The 16,008-nt window shown below is 34.6% G+C and overlaps 1 protein-coding gene across 1 annotated transcript; it reads left to right on the forward strand.

Annotated features, from left to right (window-relative positions):
• Positions 1-1,185: 1,185 nt before the first annotated feature.
• LOC120072990 (cellulose synthase A catalytic subunit 2 [UDP-forming]-like) lies at positions 1,186-8,245 on the forward strand. The gene is made up of 14 exons (XM_039025542.2): positions 1,186-2,387; positions 3,072-3,267; positions 3,344-3,579; positions 3,673-3,772; positions 3,861-4,035; positions 4,251-4,517; positions 4,667-5,012; positions 5,167-5,304; positions 5,510-5,635; positions 5,784-5,996; positions 6,086-6,356; positions 6,459-6,652; positions 6,757-7,107; positions 7,373-8,245. The coding sequence occupies exons 1-14, from the start codon at positions 2,307-2,309 to the stop codon at positions 7,952-7,954; spliced, it is 3,276 nt and encodes a 1,091-aa protein (XP_038881470.1). The 5' UTR covers positions 1,186-2,306; the 3' UTR covers positions 7,955-8,245.
• Positions 8,246-16,008: the final 7,763 nt, after the last annotated feature.

The following is a 16,008-nucleotide window of genomic DNA, read 5'->3' on the forward strand; positions in this document are numbered from 1 at the left end:
ATCCTTTAACTATTTTTTAACAAAAGTTGCAATATTACCATAAACATTTTAGAGACATTTTTAAAAAACTATTATTGGAATTTGTAATATAAATTCTTTATAATGATAGACAAAAATTGCAACTTGAAATAACGTATATCGACCTAAGTCGTTGTGATGTGACAATTCAATTTTTTGTTCAAGGTCACTAACAAGTTGTTTCACATCCTAATTGATGTTTGACATTTTAAAGAATTTCTACTCCAAAGTTAGTTTAAAATATTTATAAGAATAGATGGTAACACTATAATAAATTTCTACTCCAAAGTTAGTTTGAAATATTTATAAGAATAGATAGTAACACTATAATGGCACTAGGGGTGTACATAAGTTGGATTGGATTGAGTTGAGAGGATTTTTAGGACCGAGTTGGTCGGATTGACTACTCGAGTGATATGAATAAGGTCTTTAATCCAACCCAATCCAATCCTCAAAACTCGGATTGGATTGGGTTGTTGGGTTATTTATTTATTTATTTATCTTTTTTATTACATTTTTTATTAACTTGAAATACTTAAAATTGGCACAACATATACTAGTAATTGAAATTTCATAAAACTCAAATGTAAAATATCAAAATCCAAGATATCTATTACGAACATCATAAAAACCTATATATATGATATTAAAAATTTGGGTTGGTCAATCTGAATTTTTAGAAGTGTAAACTGAATTGAACTGAATCCAACCTGAAAAAAATAAAAAAATTCAACCCAACGCAATCTGAAGTTAAAACTAACTTAACCCAACATTTACAATTTGGGTTGAATAATTCGAATTCGAATTGTTCGAGTTGTCGAGTCATTTAAACACCCTTAAATGATACAACTTTTAAAAGAATAAAAGAATATATCTATCTATCTATATAATAGAAAAGATTAAATCTATCTTTTATTTTTTAATATAATTCTAACCAAAGCCAAAAAAGCTTAGTTTAAGGATAATTGATCGGTCAATTTATTTATTTTTTTTAAAAAAAACTTATTGTACTAAATAATAATAGTTATAATAATTTGATCGAAACAAAAGAAAAAATGGTATATACATAAAGAATTTAACAAAGAAGCAAAAGTGAAAACCGGGGATGGGAACATGGAAGGAAGAGCTAAAAGGAACCTTGCAATGTAAGAAGAGAAGCGTATAGTCAAAACTACTATTTAATAGTCAACTCCGTCTTCTTCGTAACGCTCCCACCTTTTTTTTTAACCCTAACCCTAATCCCCCATTTCTAATCCAATCAAGAAATTACTACGAACAAGCAAATTGAAATTAAACATTTTAGATTTACAACATTTACACTCAAAACCCCAAAAAAGTTAAAAAACGCGTTTGCCAGCAAGCACCACCACTACTGCTCTAAGATGCGAGAGATAGAGATCAAAGCAAAAAGACATAATCTTCGCCGCGTGAGCAGATCCTATTTCCTTTTTCTCTTTCTAACTAATCTCCCTTCTTAATTCTTAATCCAATTTCACTTGCCATTTGGGAATTTCCTGAAATTCTTGCCTTTCAGATTCTCTCTCTGTTTCTTCACTCACTTAACGCAACTGTGGAATCTGGAAAGTTCAATCCCCTCTTTCGTACTGGACACAACCCACTACCACAAATAAAGTAACAAACACCCAACCCGAACCAAACCCATCAATCGTTTTCTCTTCCTCTGATTCCATTCGTTAATTTCGAAACACTCTGTTTTTGTTGTGGGTTTTTCGTTTTTTTAAATTTTTTTCTTCCCTTTCGCCACCAACTCCGGCGGTGGTGGACACTGCCCAGCGCCACCACCACACTTCTGGGCCCACCTTTCTTGTCACTCACACATACGAACCCCTTTATCCCTTTCTCTCTCTCTGTCTGTCCATCTCTTATTATCTCCTTCTCTTCTACGCCTTCTCATTTCCACACAAGAACAATCTCCTTCTCTCTCTCTCTCTCTCTCTCTCTCTCTCTCTCTTTCTCTTTCTCTTCCTTTTTCTTGTTTATCCCTTTGGCACTGGCCTAGATTAAGACGGGGGCCAGCTAGTTTTGCTAAGGGGACTCACTTTGCCGTGTGCGGGAATCCTCGAAGATATGCGTTTCTAGTCGATTTTCCAATGGGGGGTACTGAAGATTGAAGTTTTTTTACGGCAAAGATGGGATTTTTTTGAGGTGATTTGTGAGGGGCGGACTCGTTTACTTCGAGATCGGCTTCTAATTGGGATTCCCCTCTTTCTACAATCTGGGTTTTATTTCAGTTCAGGAGCCGAATATTTGTAGTGCGTTTGTAAACAATGGACACCGCTGGTAGACTCATTGCTGGGTCTCATAATAGAAACGAGTTTGTTCTGATAAATGCAGATGAGACTGCTCGGGTAAGATTAAAACTCCTTGACGCTTCGTTAATGCGACGCATTGGCTCGTTTGAGGAATTTTCCGACTTATCTGTGTTTGTTTTCCGTTTTACCTTGGGGTTTCTTGACAATTTGGGGCTTCGATTCTTTGTTCTTGGAAGGAATTTCTTCTGTAGGTCTTTGCTTCAACCGACGACGAAAGGATACTGTTTTCTGTCATCCCTTTTCTTTTCCCCCCTTTGTTTTTCCACTCATAGGAAAGCTAAAGATAAAGAAGGCAAAATACCAAGTCTTTCCCTGATTTCTGTGCATGTCGAGTTGCTTTCGTAGTTTTGGTCAGGGGAGGAGTTGATCGAATTGAAGAAATTAGTGTCTGTTCTTAGTTCATCTTGCATTTTGATACTTCATTTTTTTTTTTTTTTTTTTTTTTCAGATGCTTTCTGGAAAGCTTTGAGCTTTCTGCTTTGTGTTATAAATTTTCATTTTTTAACATGGTCGTATAGTCTTTTAGATCTACCCTGAGTAGGGCTAGAACAAAATCTCGCCTCTCGGCTAAATTTTGACTGCACTGCTTTTGTTTTGTTGATTCTGTTTAAGAATCAGAAGTAATTTGCTTTTAAGATGATCAGTGCTGGACTCATTTTAGCCGCCATTTCTAGTTTGGGTCCTTATTCTACTCTTTCCATCTTTGTTTGGTGTTTCCAGATCAAGTCTGTGAAAGAATTGAGTGGGCAAACATGTCAGATTTGTGGAGATGAGGTAGAGTTGACTGCTGAGGGAGAGCTCTTTGTTGCCTGTAATGAATGTGCTTTCCCAGTTTGTAGACCTTGCTATGAGTATGAGAGAAGAGAGGGAAATCAAGCTTGTCCACAGTGTAAAACCAGATACAAGCGTATTAAAGGTATAATTTTTAGCATCATTCTTCTATTGTTGTGATTTTTTCAGGTGCCATGTCTAATCAGTGGTGGAAATTACAGGCAGTCCTAGGGTTGAAGGTGATGAGGATGAAGATGATATTGATGATTTGGACAATGAGTTCGACTATGGAAACCTTGATGCTTTGGGCCCTCATCATGGTGCAGAGGGAACATTTGCCTCACACCTTAACATTGGCCGCGGTTCCCACCCTAATGCATCTCATATCCCTGGACAGTCAGAGCATGAACCTTCTCCCCTTGGTTCAGAGATTCCTCTCTTAACATATGGCGAGGAGGTAAGTGGAGTTATTCAACACTCGTTCTCTTGGTTATGCTAATTGTTGATATTCATAATCAAACCCATGTCATGTTGCCTTTTCACGTGGTAGGATTATGAGATTTCTTCTGATCAACATGCTCTTGTACCCCATTTTATGGGTAATGGAAACAGAGTCCATCCAATGCCTTCCCCTGATCGATCAAGTCCTTGTAAGTCATTGAGGCATCGGGATGCTTATTTTTAATACACATGTTCATAATATACATTATGGTTGACATCTTGATTGCCATCCCATAGCTCAATGTAGACCAATGGTTCCCCACAAAGATTTTGCATTGTATGGTTATGGGAGTGTAGCATGGAAGGACAGAATGGAAGATTGGAAGAAGAAGCAAAATGATAAACTTCAAGTGGTGAAACACCCGGGGGTTGATGATGATGGAAATGACATCGATGATCCTGATTTGCCCATGTAAGCCACTGTAATGGGTTTATTTACATGCATTTTTGTTACACCTATCTAAGTTCGGTTTGTTGTTGAACTCAACATTTTAGTATTGCCGTGGACAAATTGGCATGCAATTTAACTTATTTCATGGCTTCTTTGACTCTTCCTGTAACTCTATTTCATATTTTCTTCTTTGATCCATGTAATAACTAACCATCTATTTGTGTACCACTCGACAGGATGGATGAAGCTAGGCAACCATTATCGAGGAAATTGCCTATCTCTTCAAGCAGGATAAATCCGTACAGATTAATCATCCTGCTTCGTCTTGTTATTCTTGGCCTGTTTTTCCATTACAGAATTCTTCATCCAGTTAAAGATGCCTATGGCCTGTGGTTGACTTCAGTGATATGTGAAATATGGTTTGCTGTATCGTGGATTCTAGATCAGTTCCCAAAATGGTATCCAATTGAAAGGGAAACTTATCTTGATCGGCTGTCACTGAGGTGATGGACACAATTTTCTTAATGCCTTATTCCGTCACATATCAATTCCTTTTTTCCCATCAGATGATTCAAATCGTTTTTGGTAGTTTGGAGATTTTTCTTTCTACTTTGGGAAGTTTTCCCTGATTATTTGGTTTCCACTTTTTCAGGTATGAAAAAGAAGGGAAACCTTCTGAATTAGCCAGTGTGGACATATTTGTTAGTACTGTCGATCCAATGAAAGAACCTCCATTGATCACTGCAAATACAGTACTTTCCATCCTTGCAGTTGACTATCCAGTCGATAAAGTTGCATGCTATGTCTCTGATGATGGTGCAGCCATGTTAACATTTGAAGCACTCTCCGAGACATCTGAATTTGCAAGGAAATGGGTTCCTTTCTGTAAGAAATTCAATATCGAGCCCCGTGCCCCAGAATTTTATTTCTCTCAGAAGATTGATTATTTGAAGAACAAGGTCCACCCAGCATTTGTCAGGGAAAGGCGAGCAATGAAGGTTTGTAACAATTGCTGTTTTTTTTCTTTCAGTTGATGCAAATTATATAACCTCCTTTACAACTGTGGTTGAAGTTAGGATGCTGATCTTATATCCTTATGGTTTGCTGCAACAACATTACTGACTTTCTGTTCGTTTACTTTGCTTTCAACAGAGAGAATATGAAGAGTTTAAGGTTAGGGTAAATGCTTTGGTCTCCATGGCTCAAAAGGTTCCTGAGGATGGCTGGACAATGCAAGATGGTACGCCATGGCCTGGGAACAATGTTCGAGACCACCCTGGCATGATTCAGGTAATACACGTCTTGAAATTTGTCAACATTTTGTTAATAAGAATGGCTTGCTGTTTTTGAAGCTCTGAAACCTACATAAGAATGACGTCTTCCTCTGATTGTAATTGTGTGAAACAACCCATTTCTGCATTTACATATACATGTCTTATTGGTCATGTAATGTTTGTACAAGCTAAAGGGGTACTTTGCATTTGTGCCTTAACAGGTCTTCCTTGGCCAAAATGGAGTGTGTGATGTTGAAGGAAATGAGCTACCACGTTTGGTTTATGTTTCTCGTGAAAAGCGGCCAGGGTTCGAACATCACAAAAAGGCTGGTGCCATGAATGCACTGGTATGTATTAAGCTAGAATCTTCATCTCCTGATTTTTTTAATTGATCAGCACTTGGATAGTGCTCTTGTGCTTTTTTTTTTTGTGTACCCATTTGATTATATTTGCTGCCCTTAAACTTTACCCTTATTTCCATTTTTTTCTTCAAAGGTTCGGGTCTCGGCAGTTCTCTCAAATGCTCCTTATCTTCTCAATGTTGACTGTGACCACTACATTAACAATAGCAAGGCACTTAGAGAAGCTATGTGTTTCATGATGGATCCTACATCCGGGAAGAAAGTTTGTTATGTGCAGTTTCCTCAAAGATTTGATGGGATCGATCGACACGATAGATATTCAAACCGGAACGTTGTATTCTTTGATGTATGTATAGGCTTCATTGGTTGGACAGTGTACTTCAAACTTTTATACTTAAGCCTGGTTGAAAGCCTAATGTAAATAATTTAATGCAGATTAACATGAAAGGATTGGATGGACTACAAGGACCGATATATGTTGGTACAGGATGCGTTTTCCGGAGGGTTGCTCTCTATGGATATGATGCTCCTTCAAAGAAGAAGCCCCCAAGCAAAACTTGCAACTGTTTGCCAAAATGGTGCTGTCTGTGTTGTTGTGGGTCTAGGGGCAAGAAAGGAAAGGCCAAGAATGCAAAAAAGAAGACGAAGCACAGAGAAGCATCAAAGCAGATCCATGCACTCGAGAATATCGAGGAAGGAATCGAAGGTAACAAATCAATTTGATTTTGGAACGATGTGTTGTACAATCTTTTTGTGATTTAGGGAGATTAGGAGAAACCCAACTTGACTTGCCATATGTTTATTGCAGATCTAAGTGTAGAGAAATTGAATGCGTCTGAAATAAAACTGGCGAAAAAATTCGGGCAATCTCCGGTGTTTGTTGCCTCAACCCTGTTGGAAAATGGAGGTGTTCCCCATGATGTGAGTGCTGCATCTCTCCTAAGAGAAGCCATTCAAGTCATCAGTTGTGGTTACGAAGATAAAACAGAATGGGGGAAAGAGGTTAGTAATAACTGAAATTTTTAACTTTTTCTAAAACAATACAAGTTTGATTTTGCGTTCTTTGAGATCTCGTCTCTGAAATCTTTCGACATGATTGATTTCAGGTTGGCTGGATTTATGGTTCTGTGACTGAAGATATCTTGACTGGATTTAAAATGCACTGTCACGGCTGGCGGTCTGTGTACTGTATTCCCAAGAGACCCGCATTTAAAGGGTCGGCTCCAATCAATCTCTCAGATCGTCTACACCAAGTTCTGCGGTGGGCTCTAGGATCTGTTGAGATATTCTTGAGCAGACACTGTCCTATCTGGTATGGCTATGGAGGTGGGCTGAAATGTTTGGAGCGATTTTCGTACATAAACTCAGTGGTCTATCCGTGGACCTCGATTCCATTGCTTGTTTACTGTAGTCTGCCAGCCATCTGTCTTCTCACTGGGAAATTCATTGTTCCTGAGGTGATCTCTTCTCCTTTATTTCGGTTTGTTTGAATATACTTTTTTAACTAAAAATTACTGTACATAACGAAATGAAACTGTATGATTAACTGTAAATTATTTCGTCTATTTGCTACAATGTGTTGAATGAAAGGATCCTTGGAATGACTTCTGTTTTGGTTACTCATTTCATTAACTAGCATTATCAAGAATTTGTTTTCTTCAATTTGTGATCTTAGATCTTAGAAGGGGTTCTAATCACCAACATATTTGTGAATATTTGCAGATAAGCAACTATGCTAGTCTTATTTTCATGGCACTCTTCATTTCGATTGCTGCAACCGGTATCCTTGAGATGCAGTGGGGTGGTGTCGGGATTGACGACTGGTGGAGAAACGAACAGTTCTGGGTTATTGGAGGCGTTTCGTCACATCTTTTTGCTCTCTTCCAAGGTTTACTTAAGGTTTTAGCTGGTGTTAGTACCAACTTCACAGTCACATCGAAAGCAGCTGATGATGGTGAATTTTCAGAGCTCTATATCTTCAAGTGGACATCATTGTTAATACCTCCCACTACCTTGTTGATCATAAACATCGTTGGTGTGATCGTCGGGATCTCGGATGCGATCAATAATGGGTATGATTCCTGGGGTCCTCTTTTCGGAAGGCTATTTTTTGCTCTCTGGGTGATTATCCACCTCTACCCTTTCTTGAAGGGATTGTTAGGGAAACAAGATCGGTTACCGACGATCATTGTTGTTTGGTCAATTCTTTTAGCCTCAATCTTAACATTACTCTGGGTAAGAATCAACCCATTTGTATCCAAAGATGGTCCTGTTTTAGAAGTTTGTGGGTTGAATTGCGATTAGGAAACAGGTTGGTCGGGACAAGACCGGACGATTATGGTTTTTGCAGGAAATTTGACTAATTTTTGTGAGAAGAAAGTTAATGCAGTATGATGTAGATAGAGGGGTTGGGTTGGTTGGAGAGGTGAGTAATCGTTATTTGTTCTATAGATTTCTTTGATTCTTTTATTAAAATTACTCTGGTCTCTGGGTGCTTAATTAGCCTTTACTAAACTGTTCCTTATTTTTGTCCCATGGAAAACATCAACTTATATAATTTATTCCCTTCTCAAAACTCTGGGGGGATATGTAAAATTTGTCTCAAACTCTCATTTTTGCCCTGTTTCCTTCATAAATCTTTGTTTCCCTCTTTTCAGTGTTGAATTGAATACCACTCTGTTATTGACTTTCCATTTGAATTTCAACTTTCAAATTCCATTGTTTGTCACCAGAAAAGTTTGGGTCCTCAACTGTTCTTTGCGTTTTCCTCAATATTGATCTAACCGTCTTAATATCGGTCAAGATGAAAGTTTTATGTTTCTTTTGTCATAGGTTTGGTGAAAAAAGAGAATTTTCATGACATTTTGATGAGTGTGAAAGTGAAGAAACTTTCCAAAGTTAAATTATTAGCATTAGGACTCGATGAAATTCTTCTAAGGTGACAGTCCAGTCTCACATGACTCAAATCAAATGAGAAATTTGTAAAGGAAACTTTTGTTTAGTTTAATTGGATTTCTCTCTATCTATTATTGGTTTTTTCTTCATTGACATCTATGACCAACATCTGTTAAAAGTCATATATCTAAGTATATGCATATACAAATGTGAAAGCAGGCTTAAACCATACTTTAAAAAACTTTGAATTACTGAATTTTACCCATTGAACAATTCTTAATGGGTCATTCAATAAGCTAGATCCATATTCCCATTAGAACGTAGGAACTATACAAACATTAAAATAACTTTTTCTAGAAAAGAACAATTATACTTTTCATCCACCAGTTTTCACCTGTCAATACATATCTATCCACATTTGTCTATAGTTTGACAAGAATCAACATCTTCATTATATCATATAGAAATCAATGAAACATTAAAAAAAAAAAAAAAAACTAATGCGAATCTAATAGACTAGCCAAAATAAGCATTGACACAGTTTATTTTTGTACCACCAATCTTGAAGTCAGATAGAATCTAGAGGGTCGATTTTTCAAAAAATCTAATAAACTAATACTAAGGGAAAGAAATTAAAACCTGTTGTGCTTATTTGGTAATTTAAATAATTTATCATAAATTTTTAATATTAATAATTTTTTTTTAAAAAAAATCATATATTATATCAATATTTCTGTAGAAATTTTCTTGAAAACTTTCTGGGTAGGGTAGGAGTCAAAGATGTAATAGGGAAAATAACAAATAAATAAAAGTAATGACAAAAATGTTCAGTTAATTTTTTAAATGTTATTTTAACATATTTAATATTACAAAAGCAATAAAAAAAAACCTAGTAATTTATTTATTAATTGTAAAGTTCGAATTGTTCGATCAACTAATTTTAGATGCATACGTTTTTTTTTTCTTGAAAGAAAACGATTTACTTAAATTTCCTTTTCAATTTACTTAAATTCGAGAGATGGAAACAAAACTTCTAACCACGTAGATAGACTTTTAAACGTCATTTAGAATAACCATAAAGAGTGAAAATAACAATTTAAGAAAATGAATAGTAATTTCCATAAGAGGAATATTTAAAAAAAAAATCAAAATATAATAATAAGAAAAGTAACCATTTTCCTAACGCAAAAGCAATTAGTCTTTTACACGCTTACTTATCATCTAGCGAAGCCTAACCCAAGAAATGGTCAAAAGTCATCCTCCTTCGATTCTTTCAAATTAAGCCTCAATATATAGGAAAAACATGGTACACGCGAGTTCGATCATTTTCACTTTGACGGATCAATAAATTTTGTTGATGGGAGTTTTATATAATTTAATAAAAATAAGTATAATAAATGAATTTTAAATTTGAGTCTAGAGAGGAGTAAAAGATATATTTACCACTGTGCTACTTAATGTTTTGTATACTATATTAGTTTATATATATATTATTTAAAAAACCATAAACTTGAGGGGGGCTCGAGCCCTCTTGAATCCCTTGTCAATCTGTCATTGCTTCTCCCAATCATAGTATTTCATTTTCATCCATAAATCGACGTTTTTATCGATATTTTTTCATTATGTAAACTCGACATTGACAAAAGAAACAAATCAACATTTTTACTATATCGTAAAAAGTCTATGAAACATAAAAGAAAAAAATCAACAATATATCACTAATACAAATATGGTACAAGTAATAAACAATTTATTTCTTTATTTTAATAATTTCTCCTTTGTAAAAATATACATTAACGTGGATATTTTGTTTATATTTTTATAAAATTGAGACTTGACATGTTTGTGGATATGGACATTTTAAACCTTGAGGACTCAACCAATTACAACCGTTTGATTCTAAACGCTGTGCATATCCGACGGCTTACTCTTTCTTCAGCAAACTCGTATTTGTTGGTGGCGTATTATCCTACCATGGGATTGCCTGTAGAGGATCCTGGCTCGTGTGAAGACCTCATCACAAGGGATGCCTTCTTAGCTTGAAAGACCATTATATATATAATAGTGATTACTCATGCCTTTTTCGGTAATTATTCACCATTTTATTTACTTCATTACCATTTAAAGACAAATTCTTTGAATATTTCTTTGAATATTTCAGGGTGAAATTATCCAAAAATAAGGTTTTTAGTTTTTTAATTTTTTTCTAGTCTATAAATTTAAAAATATTATAGTTTTATCTGGAATGTTGAGTTTAATTTTTATTCGATTTCTAGATTTCTAAAATCGAAATTTTCGAAAATAAGAAAAGAAAAAGAAAAACTATTACATAAAATAGCAAAATTTAATCTCCAGATCAATAGAAGTATATTAATAATAAAAACTTATAGAAGTTTATCATCGATACTATGTGATAGACGCTAATAGAAGTCTATTAGTGCCTATCAATATTCTTTTTGCTATTTATATAAACAGTTTGACATTTTTTCTATCTGTGAAAATTTTCCTTTAATGTTACATTTTTCACATTTGATTTTTCACTATGTATTCACTTCCATTTGATGCTAAAATCTATAATTAATTTAAAAGAATTAAATTAAGTATAATTAAATTAGTTTTTACTCAATTTTTTTGTTATCATTATTGAAATTAATTTAAAGTTTTTTTATCACAATTGTTTTAAATTAATTAATTGAAAATAACGCTAAAGACCAAAAATGAGAATTAATAAAGACTCGAGAGGAAGTATAAAGTGTTGTAATATAGAAACCAAATGAAACCTAAATTCAAAATTCAATAGATAAAAAATGTAATAATTTGAAATCTAAGGACTATGTGAATGATAAAAACTCAAAGATAAAAAATATAACATTTCGAAACTATAACAAAAAAAAAATTATTTTCCCCATGTTTTAGTAGAATAACATTCTTATTCTTAATTTTTATTTCGAAGTTAATAATAAATAGATTCAAACTTCTTTACCCTCTCTTAATTTTCTTTAACCATCAAATAGAGCCTATATTTTAACCAATCGTGTTATGTTTTGGGAAATGAAATTTTTAATTTTCAATTTAGAAAAAATTAAGAGTGCTTAGAAAGCTATATTGAAATTGTAGGTTTATTTTTAAGAAGTCTATATCTTGTACTTTGATGCTAAAATAATCGCATAATTTGAAGGACATGGTTGATGGTTAAAACTTTGAGTTGATTTTAAATTAACAGTCCTAAAATATTAAAAATAATCGAAAATTTATTTCTTTATGAAAGCTAAAGATTTTTTTTTTAAAAAAAAATAAATAAAAAGGTCAATCACATTTATTTATTTATTAGGAAACGTAAATGCACTCGTAACATAATTCTCAAAAATATAAATCTAGTTTAAGTATTAAAAAAAAATAATACTTGTTCAAATCATAAAAAAAAAAAAAAAAAAAAAAAAAAGAATAGCAACTTGGAACGACATAGGTCAACAAAGTCAACAATGCGTTATTTAAAATTTGCAAGAATCCAACGGCTTAGATGATTGCACTAAAAATAAATGTGACACCCGAATTCTTGAAGGATTTTTTAGGTTAAAAGGAGAATTTGAAATTAAAAACTTTGAAAGGAAAAGTTTGATTAAGTGCCTGAACTATGTCTTAGAGGAAAAAAAAAATTATAAGTGTTAGAGACATAGTAGGTTGAGGTCAGAATTTTGGCCAAGTGTTCAAACTATGCTTTGAACCTAGAGTTGACTTGAGAATGAAGAATAACAAATTGGCTAAGTATGGGAGACAAATAGAACACCTAGTCTAAGGAAGAGGAAGGAATTTGGACTGAACACTAAGTATGGGATAAGTCACTCTAGAGTTGGAAGTATAACTGGAATTGTAAGAGCCTTAGACGCATGTTTGGACAAGAACAGGCTCACTTGGACACATGCTATGGCAAGAAGAACCATTTCGGGATGTCTAGGACTAGGTGAATGCATGGGAGAAGAAATAATTGTGTTGGACAACCATGCGTTGAACTATGCACAACTAAGTGAGAAAACTAGGGTTGGATGCATAGCAATGAGATAGTGAACGAATAAAAGGTCCATGCTGTAAATTTGGCTAAGTGTTGGACAACATGTGACACAATAAGTAGGTGGAACACTAAAGTTTGAGGGTTGGGCGCCTGGAAAGTATAGTGGACGCATAGAAGGCGATGCAAATGCCATTTTAAGCATATGAAGAGCAAGATTCGAGCTTGAGGTAACCATTTAGGAGGAATTTGCATAAAAAAATCCCATGAGAGACAAGGTAAACGCATACCATGAGAAGACAACTTGCTTGGACGTATGATCTAAGGTGTTAGGCGTTTGGGAAGTCACTTGGGGAAGTATAAACCTCAAAAGGATGGTTTGGATACACAAACCTGAGGAAGGCATGCATTTAGTTTCATCTTGGACGCATAGTAGGGAGTTTGGAACTAAACCAAGGGAAGAAATCATGCCACAAAAAGGAAACTAGAGCCGAGTAGGATTTGGGAAGTTGAACGCATGAACAAGGGGATCATGCATCCAATAAGGAGTATTTGGGCATTGAGTGATAGCCTGGGGAGGATTGTGGCTTCTCCGAATGAAATTTTGGCAAACCGAAGTAGGAGGTGGAGGGTAGAGATGCGAGATTTAATATGGGGCAGCCACATCAAAGGAAGTATGCATTGGACATATGCAATAGAGGACACAACTTACCTATATGCAAGTAGATGGTGGCAATGAAGAAGGTAGTGGCTCAACTGGAGAAAGACACTCAAGTTTTTTTCAAGGAGGAGGTGGTTGGTGTTGGATGCTTGAAGGATGACAAGGATGATCTGAAGTTGGTTGCCTATAAATACCTTGAGGGAGTTACTTTTCACTACATAACTTTCTGATCTCTTGAGAAGTCTTAAAAAGAGAGTGATTAGAGAGAATTAGAGTTTGGAGAGAAGACCATGCGTTGGAGTGTTGTATCAGGCATCCAAGCTTGACTGTTAAGTGTAGAACAGGTTGAACCAGGCGTTGGTATTGCTGTCCATGCATCCAACAGCTGTTTATTTTTCCAAATTGAAGGTGTAGTTTAAGCCTGGTGGGTTGGCAAGCTAGGGTTAGGGTTAAGGAAATGTTTTAAGATTTTTTTAACCCTAAATACGGGATTCTAAGTTGATATTTGGATCAATACAGGTTTGGGATTGAAGATGAAAGAAGATACAGGAGATTAGGGAACCTTGTTTCCCCGTGAATTGTGAGTGGTTCTCTTTTCTCTGTCTTGGTGAATTGATATGTTTATATATATATTGAGGCCATGCATACTATGTTTGGTTATCTGTGAAATGATATTCCCAAAAAATATTTCCAACAACAAATCTATTTTTATACTAAACATACCACTCATTGAGCTTTCCCAGCTCATATTTTTCAAATGTTTTATTTTCCCCCCAAGAAGCTCAAGAGTAGAATTCCAGGGTGTTGTTAAGGTCAAGGTTTGGCATATTGTAACCACGTTTCTGGGTTAAGGTCTGCTCTTTATGAATTCTGTAGACTAGGAGTAGAGTTATCCAAGCTGAGTTTGGAGTTGTTTTAATATTATAGTGGTTTGATATAAAATAAATTAACCAGAGAGTTGTTGTCATTTTATACTAGGTCCAAGATGAGCAATAGTTATCACAAAAGAGTTTGAGATGTGCTTGATAAGTACAAGGTGATGGATAACATGTGTTACAATAGAGTAATGTCTATTATCTTCAAGCCTTCTTTTGGGTGAAAGAGGTAAGAGCGGAAGGGGGTGTGACAATAAAAATATCGATATTAAAATTTTAATTTTATGAATATATTGATGACATATCGATAAATAAATAATCAAATTCTTATCCTCAAACGAAATTATAGATGTTGTTGTGATATTTAAAATCATATTGGGTTGAATCAAAATGATGATATACATATACATATATATGTGTGTGTTCTACAAGTATTTATTTCTAATAGATAGAGATTGTCCCATCTCATGTATCCCTTTCCATCATAATTGAGAAAAAAACATCTTTTCAAAAAGAAAAATACCTGGTTGCATTATATTTGTGTTGCTCACTTAAGTGTTGAATCACAAGTTGTCACATGACAAATTTATCTTTATTTAAAAAAGATATTTTAAAAAATATATATATATATATATTTCCTTTTATGATCGAAAGAGATGCATGAAAATGAGTGCAACTCAATTATTGCTCTTTTAGATTAAGAAAATTTTGTCATGTGATATAAACTTATTGTTAAACACGACTATACAAAAATGAATGCAGGTTGAAATAAACGAAATATTTTTCCTTTTTATATAAATGTTGAACTCTCTAATTGACAGATAAATCAAAATCAAACGACAACTTATGATTAGACACTTAAATAGATTGCACAAAGATGAGTATAACTTGAGATACATTCAAATATTTTTCTTTCTTGATCAACAAATGTATCCATGTGGCTACCAAATGTTTTAATTCTTAGACCCACAAACAAATTGTTTATAATAGAACCGGGTGTAGCAAATCACTTCGAACAACTTTATATAACAAAAAAGAAAAAAGATATAATTTCCATCCATCTTCTTGGCACCAACGTCGCAATTTCATTCTTCTGTAACCAGTTTTCTCTCTCCTCTTTTGGTTGCTTCTCTCTCTCTCTAAAAGCTCTACAACTTCAACTATTACGCGCTCTTTCGCAAAACCCATAAAAACCCATTACAATTCACACACACAAATTCAACACAAAAACTAAAAACACACCAACTTGATCACTACACTTCATCCTCTCTCTTCTTTCTCTCTCTAAACTTTTTCTTTTAGTTTTAATGGAAGAAGAATCGTCGAGTTCGCATAATTCGGAGGAGGTTTTGGGTGCAGCGCAGCAGTTGATGCAGCTGAGCAACGACGACGACAATAGTAGCAATGTTGCCTTCATCGTCTCTGCAAAGGAGAACAAGAAGAACAAGAAGAAGATGAAGAGGGACCACGGCGGCGATGGCGGCGGGGGCGGTGGAGAGGAGGAGGTTGATCAGAAGAGATGCCAAATTGAGTCATCAATTTGGTTGAAAATTGAAGAGATTTTTGGGAAAGATGATGAAAAAGATTGTTATGATCATCATTATTCTACTTCTCGTCCTAAGAAGCGACGATTTCGATCCATTCAAAGCATATATATGAACACTAAACCTATCAATATTAATGGTAGATTCTCCACTAAGATGATCGTCGGGAATTGAACGTGGTGACGGTGGTGGTCGCGGTAGATCAACTCGCATGAGCATAGTTCTATGGTTAAAGTACATCTCTACCTTTTTAAAGGGTTATGTTTCGAATTTTTTTAACTAATTGAACTATGTTCGACAATTGATATTAAAAGAAAAACTTTGATCTTAATTTTGAATATGATGTTTGAAAATTAATGGTAGAAATTGTACATTTT

The sequence above is a fragment of the Benincasa hispida genome, chromosome 3 (genome assembly GCF_027475165.1).
Source record: "Benincasa hispida cultivar pf3 chromosome 3, pf3_genome.v1.1, whole genome shotgun sequence".
NCBI lineage: Eukaryota > Viridiplantae > Streptophyta > Magnoliopsida > Cucurbitales > Cucurbitaceae > Benincasa > Benincasa hispida.